The 18,898-nt window shown below is 37.6% G+C and overlaps 1 protein-coding gene across 3 annotated transcripts; it reads right to left on the bottom strand.

Annotated features, from left to right (window-relative positions):
- Positions 1-13,720: 13,720 nt before the first annotated feature.
- On the bottom strand, positions 13,721-18,652 carry LOC141436058 (uncharacterized). Of its 3 annotated transcripts, none has more exons than XR_012452256.1 (3): positions 16,809-18,652; positions 16,664-16,729; positions 13,721-14,442 (listed from the first exon to the last, which is right to left on the bottom strand). XR_012452256.1 is itself a non-coding variant. In XM_074098894.1 (3 exons), exons 1-3 carry the CDS (start codon positions 16,919-16,921, stop codon positions 15,886-15,888), a joined length of 432 nt encoding a protein of 143 aa, XP_073954995.1. In that variant the 5' UTR covers positions 16,922-18,652; the 3' UTR covers positions 15,620-15,885. The 3 variants fall into 3 exon arrangements, 1 of the variants encoding a protein (XP_073954995.1); XM_074098894.1 differs by lacking the exon at positions 13,721-14,442 and adding an exon at positions 15,620-16,138; XR_012452255.1 differs by having other exon boundaries at positions 16,664-18,652.
- Positions 18,653-18,898: the final 246 nt, after the last annotated feature.

Below are 18,898 nucleotides of genomic sequence, written 5' to 3'. Positions count from 1 at the left end.
GATTTGTAAGTGAAAATCCAAGCGAGAACTGCTGGAAAGGGTTTTAGGTAAGTAACTGACATTGAACCTTAGAGCGACGAAAGAATTTTAGTTTTCTTGGTCAACTATACGACGTAATTTATTCATTTTGTCATTTTTTTTCTTGGGTCCTACTGAAATACAGCAACAAGTGGTAATGTGAGGCCCCAATTTATGCAATTTGATATTTTTCCTTCTAATGTATTTTCCTGTATATCGAATCCACACTTCCATACTAATATTATAAATGCGAAAATGTGTCTGTGTTTGTGTGTATGTTTGTCCGTCTTTCACGCCGTAACGGAGCGGCGGATCGACTTGATTTTTGGCGTAGAGATAGTTTATGGGTCCGAAAGTGATATAAGCCACTTTTTATCCCGGATAAATGCACAGTTCCCGGGGGAACAGCGCGCGATAACCGAATTCCACGCGGGCGAGGTCGCGGACAAAAGCTAGTATGTAAATAAATGTTTCTTTCTCTATGTATCTCATTTTCCAAGCCAATATTAAAAACACAAGTACTAAAGTATATATCAAGTAAAAACTCCAGCTCCAGCCAGTCTTGTCGATTCCCGCTTAGATGTCATCTTCGACAAAACGCGCCGATATGGCACTGGCTTTCCTGTTGCATGATTAATGCCTTCCGCTCGAGTTATCATTCATAATGCAGGGAAACTCGGAGGATTAGCGATACGTTGGCGTATGGGTTAGAGGATTTAGGATGTGGAATACAACATAATGTCCCTTAATACGATATCTATAATAGATTAGGTATATTGTTATTGTGTGAGGTAGGTGTATTATGATCCCATCATTAAAAGATGTTGCGGAGTTTTGGGTTAATTTATTTACAAATACTCCTAAGACAGCTCATCATGATCATCATCATATCAGCCGTAGCATAGGACGTCCACTCTTTGACATAAATCTTCCTCAAAGACCTCCAGTTGCTTCAGTTGGAAGCAGCCTGCATCTACCGTGAACCCGCGGCTTTAACCAAGTCATCCGTCCAAAGATAGGTAGCTAACAATATCTAAACAAAAAAACATAATTTACTGACATTAATAAGAATAAGACTCCAAAGTTAAACCTTTTTTTGGAATCAAAGAAATCATAAAGCTCACGAATAAATAACCTTTTATATAGTTTTCTCATTGAAAGTCGGGTAGTATAAGTTCTATAATATTTCAAGTACCTACTCAGACTGCTAAAGTTAATTCTAAATGGGATTAGGATAGAGGGTAGAGCTATATTAAGATTAAAATGCAGGATCAGTTGATTACGATCTGGACTCCAAAATGAATTTATAAGTAATCCAATAAGAAAGTCTGGGCATTAGAGGCACTGAAATTAGACTTCACCTTCAGTAATCTTCTTGAGATTTAACAAAACTGTAGATACTTTACTTAAATAAAATCATATTGCTCAAAAACTATTTTTTAAATACACACACACACACACATACAAACATCACGCCTGTATTCCCAAATGGGTTAGGCAGAGACACGAAACGTTACCGCATCGGAGCCACTCTTAGCAATTTTAGGTCTTAAGTTTGACGAAAAACGGTACAATAGTGACAGTTTGCTAGCCTGTCGCCTACGGTATACCTTAACCTATATCCTCAGTCGCCTCTTACGATATCCTCGAAAGAAATGGAGAGACGTAATTCTAACCCGACACCACACGGGTATGTATGTACCTGCTTCTTTGTTTGTTTGCTTCAAATAAAGCAAACTTGCTTTTGACCTCCTTCCTGCCATCAGATTGACTAGAGATTTGTTTAGTATAATAGAGTTTGGTTAAATGTGCATTCTTTCACTGCTTTTAGCTAACAACATTTAGTTAACTTCGTTAAAGCTATTACAATAAACTTTGCCAGCAAAACTTTTAAAAGTATGGGCAAACTATCTAATCAAATAATAACATCGCATCCTGAAATCCAATTTAATAAAAGCGTAACATAATCGGTTTATACCGGCCTTCGGAATTACAGTGCCATTTACGGGATGGGATGGCCTGAGCTCTTTCAGACTAACCCAAGGAATGAATGGGCCAATTTTCTCTTGCAGTAATCGAGCGTTGAATGGTCCGTAAGCCATGTAATAGGATCATTAGTCAAAATTAAAAAAGTTTGCTTGCCCCGATTTTTGCTGATCGTGATAACGGGTGCCAATTCAATAGGTATTCGGGGAGATTTTATTCAGGCGTTTCAGTAGCCTCTATAAATATTAAATTTATTATTGTTTTACAATTAGGTATATTTATTTCAACGCATATTTTTCCAGCTAAATCGGTGACTTTAGTTCTTTGACGAATTTCCGTATTCGCGGATTCTATCGCGCAAAGAAAATCCAAGCATAGCTCTTTCCATAGCTCGTTGCGTGACTCTGAGCCTCTCTAAAAGGCCAACAGTCAAGGACTACGTCTCAGCGCCATAAGTAAGAGTTGCAGGAAACCGGTGGATGCAAGTGGCGAGTTGTCGTTCATTGTGGCGTTCTAAGGGCCTCCCCTTTGTTCAGCAGTAGATGTCTTCCGACCTGCTTTTTGCTTCGTGACAAAGAATGTAAGGAAATTTAGATGTTTGTGTTTTACGCTTAGAGATCACGCGTGAATTGTGACCAAAATTCACAACCGCTTTTCATGAAACCTACCTTCTGTTTTTTTTTTTCAATCTATAAATAAAAAACAAGAGAAACACAAGAAGTAGATCTACCTCAAGCATAATCACGCTATTCTGTTACCTAACAATCCTTAAAACAAATGAATACCCTATACAAACATTTTGAAATCGGTTCTAATAATTCTCAAGTTCGTGACCTCATACAAATAACAAAAGGCAATCGGGCGGCGTATATCGAGGCAAGAGAAAAACGAGTTGCCCCAATTAAAATTGACACAGCAGCTCCCAGCACAGTGTGTCGGCGCATCGGTCGCACGCGATCTCGCCCGTCGAATGTATACCCTTGTTTATACCATAGTGCGAGAAATATCATACAAGTAACATTGCATTGCGTGGTCGCCGGCCTAACGACTCATGAGTGATCGATCAATTGCCGCAATGTAATACTACTCTTACGATATATCCCATACCGCGTGAACAGAACTTTAAGCGACACCATTAATTTTGTTCCGTCGGATGTTGCTCTTATTGTTTAATGTTTTCGTGAATTTAAATTGGACTGTTAAAAATCTTGGACTGCTAGTTTTAGGATCGCGCGAGATTGAAGAGTCCACTCTCAAATTTATTGCTCGTGAGTGTTAATTTATATCCGCTATCCTGATATCTTGGCGGCGTTTTAGTGTTCCAAATTGCTGATCTATATTATACATTCGCGATTAGCATAAAAGTAATATTTATATAGAATAATAAATAAAAACTTGTTTTGTCCCGTGTATTTTTTTATTACATTTGTAAATATGTATAAATATAAAACTCCTACTTATTTTTACACGCAATGTTTTTTGGCTTAATGGTGGCAGCAGGTTTCGAAATAATATTTAATTTTAAAAGGGGTAGATAATTTCTGAACAGCGACAAGGTGTAGGGTGCGTAATTAAAAGAGACGCGTCGGGCGACAGTCGTGAGGTGCAGGGTCTTATCGGCTGGGTTTTAATTTGAGGCTGGCATGAGACACGCGAGGTGGTCACGCGAACGCATCGACCGCCGCCAGAAACGACACCACCTTACCTTTTAATATTCCTTTTTCATACGTTATCAGTGGCCAGTGACAATTCAAACGCAAACTTTGTTTTTGAAGCTCGCTCTTACGGTCCAATGGGCAAGCCTATAGTTTTGAAAGTGGGGAGCGAGCTCTATTTGCTTTTTATATGGACAAAGCAAACTTAGGAAATAAGATTTCACGTAACAGTTTTTTAGGACGAAGTTTTGGTTGCGTGACAAATTGTAAATAATTAGTTCATTCAGCCGCGTCTCCCAGGACGACGTCGCCGCCATTGTTTGTTCAGATTCGAGAAGCGGGTGAAAAACTGACGTCTTCCTTAATCCATTCATCGCCCCCCGCACTTCATTTTCGTTAAGAAACTATTTAACTTTAATTAGTCTTTGTTTTCGGCCAAGGTTTGGATTAGCGTTACATTCTAGTTCAGTTATCCTTATTTATTTACTAATAACGCTCATTAAGTCTACTTCAAAGTTAATCTGTGTTCAGTGTTACTGCCATAAACTTAGCGGGGGATAATTTATTGGTTCATTGGAAGTTTCTGAATTCTAAGTCCGTCATTAATTGGAGATTCGCCGCAAGTACTCGAGATACACTAAGTTTCACAATATTTGAGCCGATTATTTGTCGCTTCATTGATTTACAATTATCTTAATAATGGCAACCGTGTTGTGGGCGGGTGTCTTAACTATCCCTGTATTAGTTTGAAACTCCATATAACTAATGTAATGTATCAGATGGATTGAATTATATTACGCATATTCTGCTACAGAATGGCATCTGCGTACTTGGCTTATTATTTCGATATAATTATGTCCCGCTAATGGATCTTCGTAATTTCATGAATAAACTGAAAATAATTCACTTTAATACACAGTTTTTAGTCTAATTGAGAATTTATAAGAAAATTAAAGAAGATTATTTTCACTTTTATTTAATCTGAATAAGTAATTCAATTCGGAGTTATTTTTAATTTCAAGAAATGAAAACCGTACCAAGTGGAAACCGGCAAATCTAAAAGCAGGTAAAATTTGGTTTGGACTATTCTAGTGATGTATTATTTTTGATCTTTTTCTTTTAATTATATTGTAAAGCCTTACTTCTTGCCAAATTTCATAATTAAGTATTAGGTACCTAAGTATTTCAACGGCGAATAGGTTTTGATTCCCGCAGATTTTGAATAAAAATGAGCTTTCAATTAGTTGTATCCTTGGTCGTGTGAACTTAGATACCTATTACATAGCTCTAAGGGACCTACTTATTTGAATTTCATGTACCTAAACTTGACAGCTTCACGCATTCCTGAGAAAAAAGACCTTGACAGATAAAAGGAAGGACAAGGAAGTGATCTTACCAGGTTTACATTTTCTTATTAACGCACAGATTATGGACTCTGAGGTTCGATCAAGTCTTTATTGAATTAAAAGTTGCCGCGATTATCAACAGTGAACCCCATCAGACTGCATCCTCGTATAATATTTACTTAGAGACCAAAACTCAATCAAGGCCGGTATAGTTTACGAGTGGCGAGTTGTACCTAGCCGATTGTTTACTAATACTGAATCGGCAACGTCTAGAGGGCGGGGATATTAGTTTACAAGTGTATCAACGCACCCCTTTTGTTTATTATTGACTCGATACTCGTGGGACGATATTACTTTCCAACTCTTTCGGAAGTTTGCTTTCATTGTTGACGGCTGTTTCCCGATTATTAGAATAGCCCGCTTCTTTATACTTCCGTGCAGTTATCTGCCTAATCGATAACTTGTCAACAGATTTTTTTTCTATAGGGATTACACTACAATAACTCTTTATTGCACACCAACACATCCATGTACATTGAGATTTTCTAAGGTAAGCAATAGGCGACCTTATCACTTCAGAGCTATCTCTTCCAGGCAACCTTTACAATGGACAGAAGTAAGGAATACATTTTAGCAGGTGGTGCAATTTACAGTAGATTAAAGCAATGTCAAGAATACATAAAAGTAACAAATACAATACACAACAAATCTAAACAGATAGATAGGTAAATAGGTACCATAACAACATATAAGTAAGCTAACTATATCATTCATACGCAAGATGACAGATAGTGCTCTCTAAGCATATATAGACTTAAAGATAGGCAAGGACTTTGCGCGCCTCGAGTCTATCTGTGTCTGTGTGTCTATGTGTGTGTAGTCTGTGTGTATCTGTGCTACTTTACAACTACGATGATTATAGTTAAATAATAGTGTATTTGTCACGTGTCACATGTGTGTGCTAGTTATCTGATCAAAATGAACCTATAAAATTATTACTTTATTAACAACTGGCTGTGCCTTCAAGTTCGTCTGCGCCCGATACGAACATTGCCACTTCTTGGGAAAAGTAGCCTATTTCAATCAGGAATATAGTTCTATTAGTGAACGAATTTTGACATAAGTTCATATTACGATTCATATATCTTTTTATATATTTTTTTATTGTTATTGTATTGTACCCCAACATACGAACACAAAGGCACAAAAAAACAAAGGAACGAAGTTTACTTTTTTCTTCTTTGTAATTAATTTTACTAGTAATGTAGACTAATAAATAATTATTACCTACTGGTGAAATAAATGTGATTCTTTTTTATTTTACTATTATTTTTGATTAGTCGGTAAATGTTCATTGAATAATAAAAAATAAGTCGAAGCACAAATTTTAGTGCATTTTTTTAATTCCAACTTTATATTCTACTCATAGTCAAAATAAATACTAATCTTCCAATGTACCATAAAAATGTCGAGTGCTTTCATAACACAAGAGATTATTCCCGTTAGCAAAACAAACAAGCCTCGCCCGCAATGCAGCTGATTCTATTTATTTCTTTTATGAGCTCTCGAACAAGCAAGAAGCTATTACTAGTTAAGTATAATTACTGCCACTAAAAGACTTCATATCATAACGTTCAAAACTTCAGGAGTTTAAAAAATGCATATTAAACGTAAAATGTACTAATTTATATAAATTTTTATGGACTATGTTTTAATTCATGAGTTGTGGTTATGTGACACAATAATATTCTTTTCAAAATATTGAACATATTGTTCAAAAACTTCATCACGCTTGTACAGGCACCAGCATTAATATCTGCCACAGCGGAGCGTGCAAAAATATCTGACACGTCCTTCCGGCCCTAGAAATAGAGTCGTATCAGATATTTGTGCACGCTTGTTGTGTCAGATATTGGTGCTGGTGACTGTACGTTGTACGTATGTTAGTGTATTTCTCTGCATAGTCATTTCCGTGCATAGTACTTCCGAACTCTCTATATAGCCACACTCCTACAAACTATGTAACGGATTTCGATGAGATTTTCACCATCAATTAGATAATCATTCACAGAAGCTTAAATATATAACTGATTAACATCTTTATTTTCAAAATTACACCAGTGCAAAGCTGGGATGGGTCGCTTGTTAGGTTTAGTTGAATTTAAAAACAAATGCTGATTTCAACCTTCCGCACATGCGTCATTTTACCTAAGACGTTCATATAGCCACCCGATCCGGTACGGCGAGGGTGGATAGACACGTCGAGGGGTAAATGGGTTTAATGCTCGAGTTTTATTTTCATGCTTATTCCATTTTTTAATTTTATTGATTTATTATGATTGATTTGATTGATTTTTAGTTTTATATAAATTAAAATTTATTTAAAAATATGTAAAAACTTTTTTGTTTGTGGCTGTTGACACCTTGGCCTTAAGTTGGTCTTAGACGAAGATTTTATTTTATGCACTAGAGCATAAAAAGTCATTTTATGTCGCCTAGATACAGCATAAACACGAACTTTACGAGCATGTGAAGTGAAAAACATATTTTTGTGATGTCCAAAGATGCTCAATCGATTATTGTACAATTATAGCTAACATTTGCGCAATTTTGGTCTTCAAACGCGCCAACATTGGCGAAGGAGGGTAAAAGAAACAAAATAAATACCGTCACCTTTATTGCCGACGGGTGCGGATCATAACAGTAATTCAAGTTGCATGATATACGGCGTCAACTTTAGGGTTACCAAAGTATAGGATATGACCTGACCTTCAGGACTTTTAGACTACTGTTAAGACTTGCAGCGACATGACGGATATTCACTATGACCCACCTAGTAAACTAATTAGAAATATCCCAAAATAATTTTAATCACTCGTTCTAGTACCAATCATAATTAGGTATTAAAAAAAATCGAATGTTTGTTTTGCAAAGTCGGTTTTTTTATTTAGAATTAGAATTCTGCACTCGTTATTTTTAAGTGCCCGTTGCGCTTCGCAGTTTTATGAACAAAATTAAAACAGTTACGGCAGCTATTAAATATCTTAATAATATGGAATTTCGCTAAGACATTTAACTGGCGTATGTTGCGTTTGTAAACTTTTAAACGGGGCCCAGTAAAATTTGGCAAAGACAGATTTAAAAAAATGCAACCTGGTTAAAGAACATTGTGCATTAAGGGCCGTAAGAAGGGACTAACGAGAGTCTATTAGAAGCCCGACGTCGAAAGGGCTTTTAATGACTCGAGTTTGTAATCCCCTTACTGCCCGTGATGCAAAGAATGATTTTCATCACATTGCGAGAAAAAAAAATGTGTTTTGTGTCTCTCTAAACACTTCACAGCTCGGCAAGAGAAAGACGCTAAGAAAACAACTGAATAAAATAATGGCTACCCGTCAATACAGGGGGGGCTAATACGATATTCGAATATCGAAGTTCGTATCGTACCGTCCCTCTCACTCTCGTATTTAATAATATTAGCGATACTATACGAACTTCAATTCTTGAATTTCGTAGTAGCCCCCCTGATTGTCACTTTTTTTAAGTCGTCTACCATAGATAATGATAAGAACTGTGTTTAGTTAAGAATTCGTATGGCCATACGAGTACGGCCAAAATCTTCCAACATGCTAAAAAAATATTTACTAAAGTTATTGTAAAACAATTTGATATACTTACCTATTACGAAGTTTCATGAAGCGTAGATCAGTTTTGTTGTGTAAAATTGGGTCATAGATAAGTTTTATATAAATAAAACGTTGGCTTACTTGATACCTCTTTAGTGTGAAATGACTTACCTACTAACTTGTTACCAAATTTTAAAACTAAACTTTTCCTCCCTCGGGAGGAAAAACTATACGTAAATCCATTATTCCCGTGAGAACAATTTAGGCCATTGTCCTTTAGTATGGAATAACATCATTGACAAGCAAGTGTGATGAAAAATAAATAAAGTATAGTGTAATTGATCCTCTTTGATTTGAAGCCAACTACTTACAGGTTTTCAGTTATTTAATTTACACCTTGTAGGTTATAAGCTAAATTACGTTTCGTCAGCGTCAAGTAAAAGCAAATGTCAAAGTGATAGCTACAAAATTAGGATTCCACTAACATGAGACCGAAATACCAATCGAAGAATCTCCTTGTGTGCTCGAGCATTAGGTTCCCCCAGGAAGAGGGAAATCGACCTTGACCGTTTCGATGAAGTTCCACCTTGTAGTTGCTATATTGACACTTTACTGAGGGAATTGGACGATTGTTAGTATTTTCTACTTTTTCATCTGGTAACCCTAGTTCCCCTGCCGTCCGGCTGCGATACGGCCGCCGCTGGCCACTAATCTTGCTGTATTGGCTTGTTAGCACCACATACTGACTTTCTTTAGCGTTATGATACCGTTTACATTTTATTTACGACCAGATTTTTCACACGACCTTATTTGTTGCTGAGCGTTGGGTGCAGATTGATGTCCGTGTAAAGCGACTTTAGGACATTTCTACGAATAAGTGCTGCTTAATGCTGTATTACAGTAAGTAAAGAACAATAGTCAAACTAAGTTTCTACTGTCTCTTTTTTGGCGTAATATGCATGGAGGTGACAACAATTGTATGGGAGCAGCAGTTTGCTATTGTCGCAGGATATTAAAATCGACGCCGAGACACTACGTCCTTTCGTGAGTATCGTGGCAGAAGCCACCAAGCATCGCGAGGTACGATGACAAGAGACCGAACGGAATATCACTGATTCCGTGGAGGGCCATGTGCTGGTGTAGGACGCCACTTGCGGGGATACACTAGCAGCATCCCACATCCGCGGAAAATCTAATCGAGCTGGTGTGGTAGCAGAAGCGGTTGAAAAACAATCTTAACAAATATTTACAGGTACAGGTTAATTTTGTAGCATTCGAGGATGGAAGCTTAGGTCGTGGGGTCCCATCGCCCAAAATTTTTTCAATGACTCATCAAAACGACTGATGAACACCACGATGATCGAAGAGGTGGCAGCTTCTTCGCACAACGTATCAGCATTGCTGTACAGCGAGGAAATGCTGCATGCATCTTGGTGTTCATACCGCAGGGGGAGTCTTTTGTATATTTTTCTAGTTTTGAATTAGTTATTAGTAACTTTTCTTTGACAACATCAACATCAAGATCCCAGCCTATATACGTCCCACTGCTGGGCACAGGCCTCCTCTCAGAACACGAGGGCTTGGGCCGTAGTTCTCACGCGGGCCCAGAACGGATTGGGAACTTCACACGCACCATTAAATTGCTTCGCAGGTTTGTGCAGGTTTCCTCACGATGTTTTCCTTCACTGCAAAGCTCGTGGTAAATTTCAAATGTTATTCCGCACATGAATTTCGAAAAACTCAGAGGTGCGAGCCGGGGTTTGAACCTACGACCCTCTGCTTGAGAGGCGATAGGTCAAACCACTAGGCCACCGCGGCTTTTCTTTTACGCTTAATTATTATTTTAATTTAGAATAAGTTTCTATAATTGTAAATCTTGTAGAATATATACACAAATCATAACAAACAAGCATATTTGTGTATCGATTGGAAAAGTACCCAGTCCATTCTCATTTATCGTACTCTATGAAAACTGATAAGGTAAACTAATGCAGGATTTTAGACCGGCTTTTTACTAGCAAATAACTATTTAAACAACTGAACGTAATAAAACGATATCAGAATCCTTTCTATGAATCCAAGGCCTCTTCGAACCCTATTAAATATTTTTAGAGCCCATAAAGTTTTAAGGAGACCATATATTTCGCTTATAACGTGTCGCAGTATCAAAGTAATTAATTGCGGGTGCGGTATTAAGTTTAATTTTGTCAACACATGTGGAACCTACGCTTGGGCTATACTGCGGTTTCGTTTAAAGGGTGGCAGGTAGTTTCTTCACCGTCATCAAAGCGTTTTATTTAACCCCAATTAATAGAACCCCGGGCGTAATACTATCTATATAAGTCCGAAATAAAACTTTATGTTATTAAATAATATGTACTATTAAAACGAAAGTATATTTTACAGATTAAGTAATTAAAGGAAATGTTCTGGGTCAAAACACATCCTAAAGCAGCGTTTCCACCAATAATGTGCGAGGATGTGTTTTTCATTAACCAATAGAAACGCTTCATTTACGCATCCCCGCACAGCACATCTCTGGTGGAAACAGCCGAGCGGAGCTAGGCGAGGTAAATGAAGCGTTTCTATTGATAAATTAAAAACATATTCCTCGCAACACATCCTCGCACATCTCTGCTGGAAACGGTGCTTTAGGCTATTCTAACAAGCATAAACACGGTTAGGTTACCCTGTTCTATCTAGGAGTTCTAGTGTCTGCCTGATTGCTTTATTATCGGACTCTGGATATCATTTTCGGTCAAAATACGCCCGAAGACTATTCTAACAAGCCCAAACATGCCTAAGTTATGTTGTTTTGTTTTGGAGTTCCAGTGTCTAGCTTCCGGGACCGTCATCAAATCAGATCGAAGGTACGATAATATTGTATTACTGGCCGTCAGAACTAGGCAGAATCCCCTAATTTCGTTTTAATACCACAATAAAACTCATAGAACTTTATTAGAAACAGTCTTACACAGATTACGGCGTGCATTGAATAGTAGAAGGGTAGGCAGCGCTAATACTGGTGGGGCGCTGCTGAAGCTCAAAGTACGAACTGCCTACCATTGAATCGACCCAATGCACGCCAATGGACACAGATATAACGTCTGTGTCTAGTTGTATTCTGTATCTGTACCCTAACTCGAAAACATCTCAATTATAACGCGACACAGCCTTAAACCCGTCGGTAAGCGTGTAACTTTAATTAAACTGTTAATTCGAACCGATGTCGAGCCGGGTCTCTCCGCAGTTCGCATATCACGCACCAATGCGCCTTTTAATGTTAAGGTCGTTTGTCACGGTCAGCTAGGCACTACAGCGCCAGTAGATGACGTTAGTGTGCAAATTCCACGTATTTTATTTTTTTTAGCAATGAAAATATGGATATTTTTAAAAAATAATGTACATACCGCCAATAGCGTGAAATTTGTAATGTATCCTACTAAATTTCAGACGTATTTTAATTTAAAAAATAGTTTCACTTTTACTTATAACAACGCGGCAGCGGTGACTGAAATATTTACGCACACATGCTTATAACTTGTCGTCAACAAAAGTGATTGCTAATTTCGACGTCTCGTTCAAACTGCAGATTGGACTAGTTGCATTGGCGTCTATTCATGCTAGGTACGGGTTAGAATCTTCGGGATCAAACCCGGTGTGTGGTTTTATATCTTTTTGTTTTTTTTGGGATCTCAATTAATGATGTGAATGTATGAGGTAACTACTACCTAATTATTTTTTTAAACATGTAGCTAAAAATGTTTGACCTAATTTGTAAACAAAATTTTTTTTCAGCTAATTTTATCCCCTGTCATAATATCAAAAACTACTATGTGTATGGAAATATGGAAAATTTAGCTGGTGCCTAAAATACCACGTTACCAGAATAACACATTTTTCAAAATACTAATAATTACAAAATCGAAGATTACTCGAGGAAGTAATTTTTTGTGGAATTTCTTATTTTGGACATCAGGTAAAATGGGAATGTAATAAAAATCTAATGAAGTATTTTGAAAAAATAGGCGTTTCGGGAACGTGATATTTTCAGCACGAGCGGAAAATTCTGTCATTATCATCTTCCAGATCCGCACACGTCTCACTGCTGGACACACACAGGTTTCCTCGCACAATGAGGACTTGAGTATTATTTTCCACACTGACCTAGTGCGGATTAGGAAACTTCGCAGCAGGCGTATGAACATTTCCTCACGATGTTTTTAATTGAAGGTTTTATTGAACTACAAATTAAAAACAGTTTATTATTACGTCAGGTTTTTATTTATTTATTTACATCTATAAGTTGAATAAAATCAGCCTACTCCCACCCACTGCAGGCCCTTGCAATTTCACGCCAGCCTCATACACAGCTTACCAGCCGACTGCCAAATAACAATACCTATGTCATACAACTAACGGTCCGAAGGTTTATCCATGGTACCTTGACCCAATTTTGGCCATCATTCCACTGTTTATTTACATAATATGTAGTTTGACAAAATGTACTTCGCAAGTGTCATACTTCCTGGCGGTGACATGGTGTCGCATGGAATTCAAACTTACATCACAAAAATGTTCAAAAAATGTACTAAATTGTACGCTAATTAAAAAAATTTGACCCGTAGTTACAAGAAAACAATGATCAATCTGTCACCACGAGGAATGATACTTCCTGGAAAAAATACGAGAAATGTACGAAATTGTACGCAAATTAAAAAAAAGAGTACTACCCGTAGTTACGAGAAAAGTGTACGTTCAGTACTACTTACTCTTTTTTATGACGATTGCTACATAATGAAATAGCGCCTGCCAGGAAGGATACTTCCGGATTGATCAGTTTTCTCGTTACTATACACGGGTGGTACGATTTTTTTTAACTAGTGTACAATTTCGTACATTTTTCGCACATTTTTTTTGATTCACGAGAAATTTGAAAAGTCGACTGCTTCATAGGGAAATTGATAGCGCTTGCCCAAGAAGTATCTTTCCTGGTGGTAACAGATTGATCATTGTTTTCTTGTAACTACGTGTAGTACAATTTTTTAATAAGCTAAAAATTTAGTACATTTTTCGTTTTTTTTTTATGTGAATTTGAATTCCATACGACACCACGTTACCGCTAGGATGTACGTTACCTTCGCAAAAGCTGCACACATATGCGCTCGTAGAACTGACTATCGTATAAAATAATATTACTATACGGCCAGAGGCCAGTTCTGAATCACAATAGATTGCAAAAGCTGCACGGATTGCTACCACCATCTTGCTCGCTAATCCTGCCGTAAAGCAGCAGTGCTTGCACTGTTGTGTTTCGGCGTGGAGAGTAAGACAGCCGGTGAAATTACTGGCACGTGAGGTATCCCATCTTAGGCCTCTAGGTTGGCAACGCGTCTGCAATACCCCTGGTGTTGCAGATATTTATGGGCGGTGGTGATCTCTTACCATCAGGAGACCCACTTGCTCGTTTGCCATCCAATCGAATAAAAAAAATAAAAAAATAAAAAAACGTTCGTGCACCCGTAAAACTAAAGATCCAAATAAATAAAAGCCAAAGGAAAAGAAACAAGAAAAAGGGCAGCACCTAACACAGTGAAATATCTAAACATTTTTGGTTTTTGCCAACTTTTCGAAGTACTATTTCGGGTAATATAAAATTTTTATAGAATGTCACCAATTTTGGTAACATATTACGAATAAAATTTTCGTCGCGCTCTATTTCTAATACGGTTATATTATATCATATGTTGGAGAAATATATCCGACGAAGTAACATTTTTTCATTTTATAAACCCGCAGTTGGCCCTGGATCTGGAAACAGAAAAACCATTTATAATATAAACAACCAGCCAAGAGCGTGTCGGGCATGCCAAAGATAGGGTTCCGTAGCCGTTACGAAAAAATTAAGTAATATTTTTTTAAGGATTTTGTATTTCGAATTGTATGTGAAATCTTACGTGGAGTGGAGAATCGTATGTGGAACATAGCCCTATAAAGGCTTTTCCTTGTAAATTTGACATAATTACTGTGCTAACCAACACTTTAACTCTTAGGGTGCGGGGTAGGGGGGTAGGGTGCAGGTGAATATTTCGCAAGAAGATCACTGAATAGAAAAATCGTCTTGGCAACTCCCCAGTAGTTTTAAAAGAACTTATCCAACGATACCCCACACTAAGGTTAGTCATGATTTTTTTTGTAACCATTTCGTTGGCATAGTTGCTCATACATCCGTGCAAAATTACGGCTTTTTAGCACTGCTGGAGTAAAGCCGCAGACGGACGGACAGACAGACAGACATGGCGAAACTATAATGGTTCCGTTTTTTGCCATTTTGCCTATGGAACCCTAAAAATGTGTCTTATGAATAGCAATAAAAAAAGTAAAAAGTGCTTTTTGTTTATTTGTAAACTACCACCGTCATCAACATAGAGCGGAAAAGCGAGCGATTTTTCTATTACTACCCGCGGAAAATTTCTTAACTCTTAAACCAGCCATTGATTGAAATTTCAAGATTATATCCCGATCCTATGGGATTATTGAGATATAAAGTAGCCTCTATGTTGTTTCAGATGTCTAACTATCAACATACCAAATTTCAAAAAAATCCTTCAAGCCGTTTTAGCGTGAAGAAGCAACAAACAACACACACACGCACACACACAAACATACTCACAAACTTTCATATCGGTAATATTATTACAAGTAGTATGCTTTATCCCCATTCCGTTCGAATATAAAAATTAAAAGTAAGTAGGTGCATAAAAAAAAACTCGTACCACAAAATAAGTAATTTTTCTGAGTGAACTTTATGAAAATTAGTTGTGTCAAGGTTTAATTTTGTTGACACGTATTGATTTCAGAAACCAGATTTTTTCAAAGCAGTGACGCTATATGTATTATTCCAGGTATCCAACTATCCACATACTAATTAAACTAATCCCTAAAGCCGTTTTAGCATGAAACATACGGTATTATTCAAATACAAACGCTCGAATAACATAACCAACAAAACAATTGCAAAATGGTCAAAATTGGTGTGATGTACTTTATGGATGGTCCGTACTCACAAACTTTGGCATTTGCTTCGCACGCGTAAGCCATCAGAACCGATAGTTGAACTGAATTCCAGGATTTTGACTAATTCATAAAATAACATTGCACATAAAATACCCACGGTCAATTTGTAATATGAATGAACTGAAACAATTACTTTGCTCACCCGCGACCTTATATGATAGCTACATTTATGCAAGACTAGCTTTTGCCCGCGGCTTCGCACGCGTGGAATTCGGTGATCGTGGGCCGTTCCCTCGGGAACTGAGCATTTCTCCGGGATAAAAAGTAGCCTATGTCACTCTTTGGCCCATAAACTATCTCAATGTCAAAAATCACGTCGATCCATAGCTCTGTTTCGACGTGAAAGACGGACAAACATACAAATACACACAATTTCGTATTTATAATATTAGTATGGATGTGCATGTTCATGCGTTCTTCCACCTCCTCACTGTAAAAAAATATTGATATATGGGCCTATGCAAAGTAACACTGATTCAATAAATTCAATAAAAATTCGTATCGGCTGAAAATTTGGTATTTTATCCCGATCTCGTGGGTATATCGTGATAAGAAGGAGCTTTCACTTTACACGCCCAGCTATCTACATACCAAATTTCATCCCAATCAGTCGAGACCTTTTATTTTTTCATATAAGAGGGGAAACAAGTATTCGGGTCACCTGGTGGGAAGCAATCATCGCCGCTCATGGGCACCGGTAAAACGAGGGGTATCACAGGTGCGTTGCCGGCCCGTTGCGAGATTGATAGGCTAAGATCCCTAACTATACCGCTAACCCTAGCTGTACCGCTCTGGGAATGCCGTCCCGGGAAGCTGGTTCCATAGTTTAGTCATGCGTGGGAAAATCTTCCGCTTGAAGCGGACAGTACTTGATTGCCAACCAATGGAAGAAGCTTTCAAATTTATAATATTACCTATAAACTATATGTGTGAAGGATATTTATGTTTCACTTACGCAGAACTCGAATTAATGTTGGGATCGTCATCCATTTTCCTTTTTTTGCACCATACTTCATTACGACTGCAACAACAAGCAGATTAGCCAGGTTATGTTTTCGAAATAACGCCACAATCTGCAATATGGTTTCCACGGTACTTACCTTTTGATTTCTCCGTGATAACGTTTCATTTGTCCCTGAACTCGTTTTCGATTTTTCCTGGGACCAGAGTAATGATGATTTTTATAGTCTTTTCGCGAAGTTCGTGGCTCCATAGTGCAATGCGAATTACAATTTAATTCTCTTGAAACTATAGCTTCATCGATAGCGAATTAGAAAATCGCAGTTTGACTTGACAGTTGAGATGATTTTGTTTTTCTTTTTTTACTTTTACTGTACATATTCCAAATGACAACGTCAGTTCTCTTTATATTTTATCCAAAGAGTATTAGTACCTACAGAAATCATGATATTTTTTTTATGAGTAACAAAATAACATGATATTTACATCGATAATAACGATAGAGCTATATTTCCAAAAATTGAATTGAAATAATATGCTATTATGGCTTCCTACGGACATTTTAAGATACTCAAAAAACCATTAACACTTAGTGCTAGTGCTGCACTCTGACGGCAGAAAATTGCAGTGATATTCCTTATTTATAAGACGTACTATCGAACCCACGGAATCGTGACCCACTGTGGAACCTTTTCATAGAAAAAGTCATAGTGACATCGCATTGCTTGACAAGGGAATTTATTATGACACTTACTGTGAGAGCGTTCTACGGTGGGTCAGGAAGCAAATGGTTTGACTGTATATGCAATTTTCCATACTTATTTGTTAGTAGGTACGCACGGTCGGTGACGATCCACGAAAGGCTGCTGGTAGAAGCTGGATGCGTCTAGCCGAGGACAGGGCGCAATGGCGCTCTTTGGGGGAGGCATATGTCCAGCAGTGGACTGCTATAGGCTGATGATGATGATGATGAAGTACGGTCGAGGACTTTAATTCATGAGCCACCGTGGAACCTTGTCATATGAAAAGTCATTACTGTTTTCCTTGTTAATTAATACGATGTCACTATGACGTTTACTGTGAAATGGTTCCATGGTGGCTCATAAATTTAAATAATTTATTGAATCAGGCGTTACTTTGCGGAGGTCCATATCAATGAACTAAAATAATTTCCTTGCTCACCCGCGACCTTACGATAGCTAAGCTTATGCAAAATATGCGTGTTCATGCAGTTCCTCCACCTCCACACTGTAAGAACACACACAAATCACACAAACCCATCTATCACCACCACCACACTACACTGACGCGTTTCGAACTCAACCAGAGCTCATCTTTAGAGTGACACAACCGTACACCATGCTACCAGTTGTTAGACTCACAACAACACAACCAACAACAACTCTAGCAACTGGTAGCATGGTGTACGGTTGTGTCACTCTGAAGATGAGCCTTGGTTGAGTAGCTATCGTAAGGTCGCGGGTGAGCAAGGAAATTATTTTAGTTCATTCATAAATTTAAGTCCTTGACCGTACGTGCAACGCAATTTTTTCTTTTCGAAAGAAATAATTCTTACGGAAATTAAAAAAATTGGCAACGCATTTGTTCTTTTCGCTTCAGTCTTTTGATCGAAGGGATTTGTACCGATGGCCAGCAAAAATATTTTAAAAAAGGGCACGTGCTTCAAAATGGTTATTAATTATTATTTGATTTTGATCAGACAAATCAAACGAAAACTGACAGTGGCGCCTAGCTTCGAATTGACGGCGACTTGGCGAATTAGCCGCAACGCACACTACTACCGAGCCTTTGGCGTACGATACTGTCGCCGTCCACTCACATATTGACAAATATGAACTAAAATTATCATCTAGATTAAGCTATTAATCAAAAGCTTTCTTTACATAATTAAAGAATGCCGCAATTAAAGAACGAAATAAACGTTAAGAGATGTGATTTTAGTTTCAAATAATCTTTCAAGTGCACATGGTTGGAAAATAAATTAGTATGGAAATCGTTCCACCTTAACCAATGTGCCTATCCGCAGGTTAAGCACGTCGTAAACAAAATTGAAGAGGTATTGTCCGGTTGTAATAGTTTCAGGGATCTTGAGCTGTCTGTAGATTCAGCTTTCAGAAACTTTGTTATTTTTTTATTTACTAACAACTTAACGCTATCCTTTCAGAAATTAACCTAAATTCAATTAATACGGGGCGTTTTAGACACATAT

The sequence above is a fragment of the Choristoneura fumiferana genome, chromosome 16 (genome assembly GCF_025370935.1).
Source record: "Choristoneura fumiferana chromosome 16, NRCan_CFum_1, whole genome shotgun sequence".
NCBI lineage: Eukaryota > Metazoa > Arthropoda > Insecta > Lepidoptera > Tortricidae > Choristoneura > Choristoneura fumiferana.
Note: the sequence above shows the minus strand (reverse complement) of the source record. Positions and strands in the feature narration are given on the sequence as shown.